We start from the raw sequence: 11,867 nt of genomic DNA, 5'->3' as shown, positions 1-11,867 counted from the left end.
AAGAAGTAAAAAAAGTTTGCTGACCTACAGCTACCAATTCAGGTCTCATAGGTGAATTAGTTAGTCTTAAAAAATCATGCACCAGAAGTCACTGGGCTGGACTTGATCCTTCGGCATGCCTGGGTTGGAGTTGGCAGAGAAGGGGGGAGACCCTCCAAAGCAGTAACACTCCAGTGAGATGAATCTTGGTTGCTATATGGAATGGCTGCATAAAGGGGAGAGTTTGCATCAGTGACTAGTGAGGTGAATCTAGGGTGCTAGACAGAATGGGCATGCTAGGGAAAGCTGCTCAAAGTGTGGCACTCCTGTAGGCTGCATTGTGCCATACAGCCCATGTATAAGCTTGGTGGTGTATCTTTGGTCACACAGGATAAACTAACTTATATTCACTCTGAGTCTGCTCCCACTCAGCTACTAGACCCTCAAAGTATGACTGCATTGAATCTCGCTAACTATTGGGAAAGAATATAGTCCTTGATTGCATGTTCTGATCTAAAGGCCCTAATTAACAGATGGTTCCCATTGGTTGACTTATCGCTGGTTGGGACCTGACAAAATTCTTCATAACCTGACCTGAAAATATTTTCTTTTTGGATCGAACTAGTACCCCCCTCAGTCACAACAGCTATATAAGCCACAACAACATTAGGCTATCGTTAACAGAGACTCAGAATGAGACTTTTCTTATTATTTTTGTCTGGGATCTTTGCTTATCCTCTCTCTACTTAAAGATGAACTGGACTAAACACTTTTTGCAGTTAAACCTTTTGCATCACTAATGCAGACAAACATCAGGACAAAATAATATTTATGTGGTCATTACGCCTCTAATATACACGTACAATAAATTAATTACGATCAAACTTGTGGAATTGTGTGAATGTCTTACACCACATCCAGTATTTCATACATATAGATATAAAAATTATTTTATATGAGGATTTTTTCGGTGCATAACAATAATTGAAATAGACAATTTTAAAATAAAAATCATATTACAATTTATTATTAAGTTACATAAAAATGTGTCATTCTACTTAACACAGACCAACTAATCCTAATATTAATGTATACAAGGTATATGGAGTTCATAATTTTGTTTACATTTACAAATTATCCCCGTATGACACGTTTTGCTCTTATTTTAATTATTACATTTAACATTATTCCCATATCAACACTTACTTGAGATCAGAAATGCCACTAACCCATGTTTTTCTTTTTCCACGATTGTACACAAAGAATAAACCAAGGATAAGTTACTCTAGAGGAAAATGTGGATATATCACGTTACATATATCATATATATGTAAACCTAGGATGAAAATAATGTCACAAAATGTATAAGCAGCTTCTAGGGATAGAAAACATTTCTAAACACTCTGAAGATTGTGAGAACAAGTTAGAGCTGCCCAGAACTTGTAAATAAGGATACACACAAGGGACTAGAAAAGTCAGTAGCTTACTGGTTAGTACAGTTTTGGCCCAATGGTAACATAAATTGCAGAATTCTATTATACAGCACTGCATCCAAGCTATGTATTGTGCCAAACCGTGATCAGTGTTCTCAAGTCCATTAAGAATTTATTTCACTTTCTGTTTTGCAGTTGTTTCTTCTTCAGTCTCAGAGACAGTCAATGTTTCTTCTTTATCTGGATCCTATAATAAAGCAAAGGTTAAAAATTCATATGTATTCAAAATAAATTGAGGTTAGAGCACACAAATTGCCAAAAAAGTCAATTTTGAACCAGTTTAAAAAATGATGCATAAAATTTAAAACACAATATAATACAAATATGGACATTGTCTTTTCAATGAATGCCTAAATAAGAGGTTATTACTCCACTGACCACGAATATGGGAAAGGGGGAGGGGGGTTATTTCCCAATTTGGCAAGGTTATTTTTCCACAGATAAAGTAGGCATTATTTCTAATTTAAACATCAATTTAAGAAGCACTACAATTTTAACTGTCTTTATCCTAGCTGATAAATATAATGATAATTATTATTGATTAGTTTTATAATATTTTCTGAAAACAATTTTGTTTTATAAAGGGATATTAAAATATTATGTTTAAACTAAAATATAAAACAGTCTAACTTTAAGATCATGATCGTAAGATTTTACTGTTGGGCCTGGAATTCACTCAGGGAAAGAGATTGCATAAGTCAACAGTATGGCTGCTCTGATTCTCTGGTCCACCTAAAAGTACTGGGCTTAGATAAGGGCTTGGAAGCCTTACTGAAGGTGGGTGTATTTCAGTTTGGAAACCTAAAGTGGAAATGAACTTGGTGTATACTCACCTGTCTCCATTCCTTTGCAGGACACTGCCATCTTTATCTCTTCCTTGTGTCGATTTTCAGCCATCTTGATTGACTGGGCCAGTATGACGTAAAAACCCACAGGGTAAGTTGAGTTGTGCCAGGTACCCTAACAACCAAAACTGAGCTGCATATTTACAGCTTGGCAAATTTTGATAGATGAGATAACAAGTAACACTGCACATCATCTCTCCCTTTCTGCAATGAAGCCCTTTATCTGATACCAAATTTTTAAGTGGAACTTTAGTTCCACCTTAACTATGAACTATGCATTATGGCTAAATTAAACTGAATGTTTTTGTTTATATGCGGTTTGGGAATAGTTTTTGCTGTTATTTACAGAATAAACATGAGACTAGTAATCCCCAAAGTTGTGTTGTACAATGCCTTCCTGCTATAATTTCACATCTGAGCAATCTCCCTGCAACAGTTTTCCCAAAATGTTTGTTGGAGTAGTAGTAGAATTATTACTGATAGAATATCCTGGGCCAATGTCCAACACATTATCAAAGCATACCAGATCCACCCCAATGCAAAACAGTTGGCAAATAACTATTTTATACCATTATAGGTACATTGTGGAAATGTTTTTGCAGAGACTACAACTAAACTTTTGTTTGAAACATTTTTCTTTCATTAGATCCTGGCATTCAATTTCAAACTGCTACTGGCTTATCTACATAAGCACAACGACATGTGGAAATGTGTACCATCATTCTCATTTAATATAAACCTTTAGGCTACATTTACACAAGTTGTAAAGCCTTCACAATAACTGACCAATACTCACAGGTTCATGTTGGTCTGTGGCTAGAACTTTTGAGCTTTGGTCTTCATTTTTACCTAAGTGCTTGCAAAATCTGCCACCTTCAGGGAAAAAAAGGATTTTGCTTTAAGCTCTATTCACAGTTGCTTGTTTTCCTGCATTAATACCATTAATGTAACTGCGTGGACATGCACTTTAAGGTGAAACCTCATAGTTTTCTAAATGACTAGTTCATACCCGTACCCCGCAGTTAATATGTATCTAAATCAAGAATAAAAAAGATAAATAGATAATTTGCAGCTTACCATTTAAAAGATTTGCTACCTGCAGCAATTGGTTTTCTTTTTTTGAGCTTTTTTCTTTTTATTCTGTTAGTGATTTTGCTAGAAACACATTTCCTGTCCCAGGGTGACAAGATTCACTCACTGTACTGTATTTATAGAGAGGTTGAGTCATCAACCAAGGAAAGGAAGTGTGTTAGGACTCTAGTACACCTATCCCTCTTCTCTTTTACATAACATAGGCAAAGAGATATTCTATGGTTCACAGAAAGAATTGGACTTTGATATAAAAAAAAGGTAGTATACACTTTGTGGCCACTTTATTATCTACACTTATCTAGTGCAAGGTATGGTCCCTTGTGTTTTCAAGACAGCCTGAATTCTTCATGGATTTAACAATATACCGGAAATGTTTCCCAGAGATGTTGTTCTATTCTTCAATAGATCCTCACGCTAAAGAGATTTTCATCCTACCAATTGCAAGTCGAAAACATCATCAGCCACTGGCAAGCTATGCTGGTAAATGTCAGGAAGTTGTTTTATCTGGTGAGCTTGTGACAACAGCATATTCAAAGTGGGCTCAGATATATATTTATGTGGGGTTAACGCATGCAAAATGGTAAAACACAAAAAAAAGCACTCGCATATCTCCTAATGCCTATCTTTCCACTAAAGATGAATTTTTTTTATCTTTAGACATTATTCATGGTCGGTATCTATCTTCCTAGTCTAAGGCTATGAATACACAAAGAAGTTCTGTAGCTGGATACAGATACTTTCTTGATTGTTTCCAGTGAGAGATGAATGTACGAGTGCTGTACACACAACACCGGTTCTGTGGGGGGGGGCAAGTGACCAGCTCCATTGACATGCATAGGGGTTGTTTCCGATTGTCATTCATTGATGAACAACTTCGGGAGACCCCTGTACACATGACAGATTCTCACTCGGGTCAAGTACAACCGTTTGTCTCAAGGGAACAATTATCTTTCATAATCGTTTCCAGTAAATGATGATGACAGATTAATGTACGAGAATGATTTCTATTCTGTGTGGAGGGGAGGAAGGAGGACAAACAAGCACCACAGCACTCATTCCCAGTTTCTTGTTCATTGATCTGCCAGGACAGATCAATGAACGACATTGGATGGCCACTGCACACATGTCAGATTCTCTCTCGTGATTAGAGAAAAATGATCTGACGTGTGTACACAGCCTATGATGCTGAGCCAGGGAATAGCAAAATTGTGTATATGATAATCAAAGCAATATCTTTCATGCTTTTGACAGTGTATGCACATTTTCCAGTACATACCCTTTGCTGCCACTCCCTCGGATGTTGTTACTGGCCAAAAAGTACCAATGAAAGTTTAACTATACTGGCTGGTGAAGGAAAAGCTTTTACCTGCGTGTAAAAGCTGGAGACATCATTCTGCAATGAAACTTCTCAGGCTTTATTGTGACTTTATTGGAGTTTAATTACTTCTTTATAATGATAGGATGTATCTGAAAACGCTCATTGTTTTACAATTGAACCACTGCTGCAGTGATAGCTTGCCATCGTTCTTGTATTTCATAAAGCGAAGTTGGTGGATAGTTAATATGTAAAAGCCCCATTGGTTCAACTCTTTGGTAAGGAATTTGACAAAAATGTGTTCAACATGCTGAATAATTGTAGGTTTATCTGTAATTGTTACCTTTCTCTTAAGTAAAATTAATTAATCTTTTCAATGCACACATGCCAATTTTATGCATGTAAGAATTTGTATTTGCAGTGGTGATGACTGTACAAGACAAATAGATAACATAATAAAGAATTAAAGGGTACTAAGGTCTACTTTTCTGCCAGCCTCCTGCACCTCAAGACAAAAAGCTTTGAAAAGCAATTCACTCATTTTCCTTACCATTAGTGTTCCTGCAAAAGAGGATAGGATCATAGCTTCTCTCTCCATCCGGTTGGGGTATTTAGGTTGACTTAATGCTAGCCTGCTATGCAAGAAAAAGTATGTTAGTTTACTGTTACCACTGCTGTGTAGTTCAGGTATGCAGTTAATAGGGTACAGTACTGAAAAATGCAAATTCACATGTAGACATACCTACATATTGCATTCACACTGCTGTAGGGACCATGTTGCTAAAATATTAAGGAAGCCGTATGTGGCATGTTTAAAGAAAACTTTCTAAAAAAACAAACATGTTTAATATTTTATTTGAATCCAAAGGGGTCCATTTAGGAATGCTTTCACCGAACCCACCATTTCCATTTTTACACGGAGTCTAGTTAGAATAAAAATTCAAGGGGTTAAAATGTAATGAAGAACAAATGTCAATATCCAGTCTCTGTTATGCACTATGTGCTATGACATATCCTATTTATAACAATCAAAATACTATGTGAAGCTGACACATGGCATATATATTATAAACTATGAATTTAATTCACTCCATTTTACCCCTTAGTTAACCTTGATCAGTCTGAATTAAGACTCTGCCCTACTTCTCCCTTTAGCTATTAAATTGCTATTTGTTTTCATTTTATTTAGACAATGCATGCTGACATCTATATTTACATTAGAGTATATTTTTCCTATTTTAAACTTTATTTAACAAAATAATACAAATACAGAAATATAATAAAATACTTACATTCTATCTTTTTTAGGTGCCTCATTAAAACTGGAGGAACTGAGCCACTGCAATGCAACGCCAACTGCCAGATCATAATGAGCCTAAAACAAAAAGATCCATGCATTGTGTTTAATGTTTTTTAAAGGCAAAACTTTTTTGGATAGCATTTGAAAGGTTCAATCATCTGTAAATTTTTAGTGTTGTCAACAAACTCAGTTTAATACACTCATGCTACATTATATCACTATAATAATTTTATTTATTACTAGTCTTAATACTGACACATTATATTATAGGATAGTATATCAAAGTGTGTTCACACACAGGGCCTTAAAACAATAGAACATAAATAAGTAAAAATGCGTAAGTGTTTCTCATGGTGACCAATCAATCAGACAAATGAAAGGTGAAAATTGAATGATATGAAAGGATGGTGGGGGAGACATTTAATGCTGAACTTTGTGTTTAAAATGAAAGTAGACCCTTTTACTTTTCAAGCTCCTCTAAGGTAGGCAGGTTGAGCGTAAAATAAAACAACCCATTAACTGACTCAATCTTGAATAATTATTTTAATATTTTTACTAGGTAACACATTATCAGATCCGTTTCCAGAGTTGGTGGCACCTAGAGGAGTTTCACTATGTTAACAATGGTATTAGCTTAAGGAAGCATGATGAACAAAACCTAGGACTTCACACTGTACATAGGAGGAGTTTAGGGAGCTGTAGGGAACTTTGATGATCACTTTCCAGGATAAATGTAAACATTTTGGTTCTCACTGTCAGTAGAAGCACTTTTTTTTGACACCTATAAATATGCAAACTTCCAACGCACACATGACATGATCTGAAGACACAACAATTTCCAAACACCACCAAAAAACACATACCAAAACTTCTAGGCATCCAATTTCCTAAGTTCCCAACCTTTTTAGACACAAGCTGCCTGCCAGCAGTAAAAATAAGAGATGAGGATAGAAATGTGACCTTTGAGTGCAATATTTAGTGGTCCTTAAATCGGAAACAAGCTCAATGTTGGCAATGTTAGCAGAAAACTAAAATCCAAACCATATCTGTTGTCCTCATCTCAAATATCTCTGACTACATACTGTTAAACTTTTTACCTTGAAAGTTGTCCCACGGCCCATCAATCCCCCCAAACAGCCTTTTAAACATCAGGCCACCCATCAGTAAGTGCAGCGAAATAATACTGCTTACTAGATGTCCACTTTCTCTGATAGTGATCATGGTCTCACCTAAATGCATCCTGCACCCCCCACAACACACTAGTGGCTCTCGTGCACCTGTATATATCTATAAGTGACGGAACTGAAGACCTAACTATAGTGGGTAGAAGTAACTGTATGTGTTTAAAATGAATATTTATTTACCAGGTCATCCAGGGATGAAGATTCCCTCCTTCCTTTTGGGTCAAATTCCTTTTCTCGAAGAGTGGTACTAACATAATCACCCCTTAAAAAAAAAAGAACATTTGTTACCTATCTTGCTGTCTGTTTCGTTGCAGCTCTGGGCAGTGTAGTCAGCTGTCAGTATTACCTGCTGGTTGATAAAGCACCTACCCAGTCAGTCCCCACTAGAGGACTTTCAAAACTTTTCTCGAACTTCCGATGGTTCCACGAAATTTCTGCAAACCGATTTCGCGAAACCATCGGAAGATCTAGGAAATTATAACAGGAGGATTCACAGGATTCCCAGAGAATGCTCCTGTTTGCGATCTCTGGGCACTAGAGGTTAATTAACCTCTAGTGCTCCAGAATCTTCTCATTTCTAACAGATACAAATGTATCATTTTTAAGAGATGCATATATTACAATGTCAGGAGGTTCTCCTGTGCTGGGCATCTTCTCAATGATTGCAGCTGTGGCTGCATTCATTCAGAAGATTGTGAGTTCCCTAGGGCACTAGAGGTTAATTAACCTCTAGTGCCCGGGGATCGCAGAGGATTTCCAGGGCTGCATCTTCCTGTTCGGCGAGAGCTCGACCTCTCGGCGAATCAGAAGGCCATTCTTGCTTACATTTTCGGTAAGTTAGAAAGGCCGGATTCGCCAGGAGATCGAACTTATTATTCTGGCTCGCTCATCCCTAGCTCCCACCCAGTGGGTCAGTCAACACCATTATTTATTCATGCTTAACCCAAACATCTCTATCCTGACCACCAGATTGATGTCATGCTGGTGCCGTCTGATCCTCTGTGTTCCCAAGTTCCACCATCTTTAAGATCTCCTAAATATCTTCAGTTCCAGTGTCCCTGAAAGGTACTTCATAAGTTCCTATACCCTGTGTGTTTCTGCATGACTCCACAGTTCCTGTGCCCCAGTGACTGAAGAGTTCCTGAGTGACCACAAAGTTTCTGTGTCCCAGAGGCCTCAGGATTCCTGCATGACCCAGAGCTTTGGTGACTTCAATGTTTTTTAATGCCCCTTGTGTTTCTGCGTATTACTGTGCTATAGTATCACCTCTTAGTTCAACTACCCTTCCTGCACAATTTTCCTCCAATTACCACGATTTCTTTTAAGTTTTAATCAACCTCCAACCTGCACATATGGTGATTTTTTTTCTTACAGAGGAAGGAAATTTCTACCTGAACCATTGAATGTGATAAAATACACCTATAGCAAAGTTTCTGCAGATCTGCTACTTATACTACTATCCATAGTGGTATACAGTCACATATAGTCATACCACTTTCCGTACAACATCAACCTGATTCTGATCTGCTTCTTTGTAGTCCTCACAAGAAGGTGTCCATATTTCCAAACAACAGCAAGCCACTGTTACTTGTAGCCCTGCCAGCATGTGGTTTTACTTAATGTAAATGTATAAATTGTATAATTATTGTGTGAAAACACTAATATATAGACCCCTAGAATTCAAACCTACTTGCACCTCTGTAGATGGTTAGATGGAGAAGTAGGTCAGAAATGCAGCATGGGCACATTAAGCATACCTTCTGTAATTTGGCCAACAATATATTTTAACATTTCATAAGAACAATTTTATATTTAAACAGTAGATAAACAAACATAACATTATAGCAAACAAACACTGTGTGGTATCTGAAAGGTTCTGCTATTATGATATTATTAGTGTAATTACTCTACAGTGGTGTTTGTGAATATCATATTTATCCCCTGTTAACACCAAAACAAATCTTACAGAACATGTGTGATGCAATTGCCTACTTACAGTAATTTCTCAAGCTCTTTTCTGAGGCGTTTCCTTTCCATATGTACTCCAGAGCACACAACCTGCAATAAAGTCAGAATAAATAATATTAATGCATATTAAAATGAAACTTTCTAGATTAGTTGATACTATCCCAAAAAACATTCTAGAAATATAAAACGTCAGGACCGAGCCATTCATTAAAAAGTAAAGTATTACTTTCGAGCCAATTGGCCCTTTAAACTCATTTACCAGTTATTCCAGTCTATTAATCATTACTCACTTCCAAATTACATTATTTCTAGTATTGTATGTGTTTAGAGGTCTATATATAAAACATTGAATCAGACACTTCCTCAAACATTCCCGCCTGGGAATCTTCCAGGTCCATGGGCTTCAATGGTAGTAATTGATTCCCACCAGGGAATGTTTGAGAGAATATCAGATTCCCTGTTTCATAAACAGAGCTCCTAGAGCAGGGGTCAGGAACCTTTTTGGCTGAGAGAGCCATAAACACCACATATTTTAAAATGTAATTCTGTGAGTGCCATTCAATATGTTTAAAACTAAATACAAGTAAATGTGTGCATTTTATGTGATGCTGTTGCTAACCAATGAACGAATAATTAAATAATGAATAAAGTACTTCTTACCAACCTTTTGTTGCTGCATGGTTTTGCTGATGGCTTTGTAGTCTGGTTAGATGTGAGAAAGACTGCTCACATGCATACGTAGGGCCAAACATTGTCCATGCTGCAGTGTGTGGTATGTGACAGGAAGCGCGTTCCAAGTTTTGCCAATCAGCTGGTCCGCGGGTTGAAGTTTTTTCATTGCTCTCCACTTGTGTTTGCTCGCCAACTCTGCTTGCTGTCGTGCAAGTCTTTCCAAATCTTCATTCCGTGACTTGACCGTATTCATCCACATGTCTGAGGCCTTCAGGTCAGCAGCTTGTAGCTCAAAATCTCTGACGTAGACACCGGGGATGTAACTCAGGTCGGTGCTGTCCACTGCACACTCGTGTGGATGGGTGATGAACTTAAAAAGAAGGTGCGTCCGGATCACATTCACATGGGCCGCCGACGGGAGCTAGGCCGAAGTAGGGGCCTCGATTTGCGGCTGCCTGTGCAGGATGTGCAGGAGGATGCGGCTTCAGGCCTGTTCGGCCGATGATGCTGCAAGGTAGGGTGGGTGAAGAGATACCGGAGGGTGGGTGCAGAGATGCCGGGTCCCAAGGATGGCGGATGCGATGCAGGGGGGCGTGGCCTGCTCTTGGCAGAGAGAAGCTGTGTTATAAGGCTTAGAACACAGCTTCTCTCCGTGGAGAGCAAGCTTTTTAAAGATTTGGCAGCGAGCCAGATTCAGCCATCAAAAGAGCCACATCTGGCTCACGAGCCATTAGTTCCCGACCCCTGCCCTACAGTTTGAGTCTTTAAAAATGTCTAATGTTTCTATTGGTACCATTTTCCATGGAACTACTTCAATATCGCACTGTAAATCAGCTAACAGAAACAAATATTTAGCTGCCGGTGAACACAGCCACAGTCTGTTCTAGATTTGTTCATCCATTACTTTCACATAGTATAGTACTACACATGTATTCAGCATTATATAGTTCATTCTTTATTTCACAATAATAGCCTAGATTTACCTTGTGTTCTGACATCTTACAGAAAAGTGGTGGTTCCCTAAAATTAGGATATTTGACACCAATGTTTACAATAAAAAGTTCCTAAGTGCTCCTAGATTGTAAGCTCTTCAGGACAGGGTCCTCGCCTCCTGTGTCACTGTCGTATTCGTCTGTCATTTGCAAATCCTATCTAATGTACAGCGCTGTGTAATATGTTGGCGCTATATCAATCCTGTTTAATAATATTACTAATAATGATAATAATAATGGACATCAACCCCAAAATAATATGTTAATCAGTGGCTTTGATTATGTCTATGGATGTATGTAAGACAAATATTACTAGTTGCATCATTTCTCACTGATATTTGCAAATGTTGATGAACCTAATTTGACTTTGCTGATGTGCAGAAAACTAAGCAGATCATATACTGCTCTGAACAATATATATACAATATATGATCTTATATACATCTTTTTAAACAAAAGATGTATAAAAAAATATATAAAACACAGAGATGTACATACATACATATCAATATTTAAAAAAAGCAAGCTGGAAAATAGTGTGGCGTGTATTTTAAGCATAGAATACATACATTAAAACAAATATTCCTATAAATGTGTTTATTTTTGGCCATCAGCACCACTTAGCCTTTTATAAATGCCTTACATGTGTAGGATGTATTCCTAATAGAATGAATCCAGTATGAAGCATAAAAGACACACATACATACATATATACATATATATATACACACACACATGGTAAAATTGTAATATCTCCTTACCTGGTTGGTAAACCCAGATTTGTGTTCTTCCTGTGCTGTTGTGGCTTGCTGAAGGATAATGGTTTGCATTAGGCATGCTTTTTTTGTCTTTTGTTGCTATGAAACCACGTAGTGTATTGTACTGTGAGCTGCGGCTGAGCTGTAAGGCCTGCATTAAATTACCTGCTTTATATATCTCATATTAGGTTTCCCAAGCCAAAGGGAAACCTGAGAGCGCATTGTTTTACATGCAATAGTCAGAGCTGCGTACAGTTACTGTAAAGGGT

At 37.5% G+C, this 11,867-nt stretch overlaps 1 protein-coding gene across 1 annotated transcript; it reads right to left on the bottom strand.

Moving 5' to 3' along the window:
• Positions 1-3,835: 3,835 nt before the first annotated feature.
• Positions 3,836-11,655, bottom strand: C7H2orf80 (chromosome 7 C2orf80 homolog; the record flags this gene model as incomplete). Its single annotated transcript, XM_072419125.1, is given in 6 exon segments — positions 3,836-3,886; positions 5,275-5,359; positions 6,017-6,099; positions 7,389-7,470; positions 9,205-9,266; positions 11,602-11,655. Coding segments are annotated over 6 exon segments (417 nt in total), but the record flags the coding sequence as incomplete, so codon positions are not given.
• Positions 11,656-11,867: the final 212 nt, after the last annotated feature.

This window comes from Pyxicephalus adspersus, chromosome 7 (assembly GCF_032062135.1).
Source record: "Pyxicephalus adspersus chromosome 7, UCB_Pads_2.0, whole genome shotgun sequence".
NCBI lineage: Eukaryota > Metazoa > Chordata > Amphibia > Anura > Pyxicephalidae > Pyxicephalus > Pyxicephalus adspersus.
This window is presented reverse-complemented; position numbering and strand designations above follow the sequence as displayed.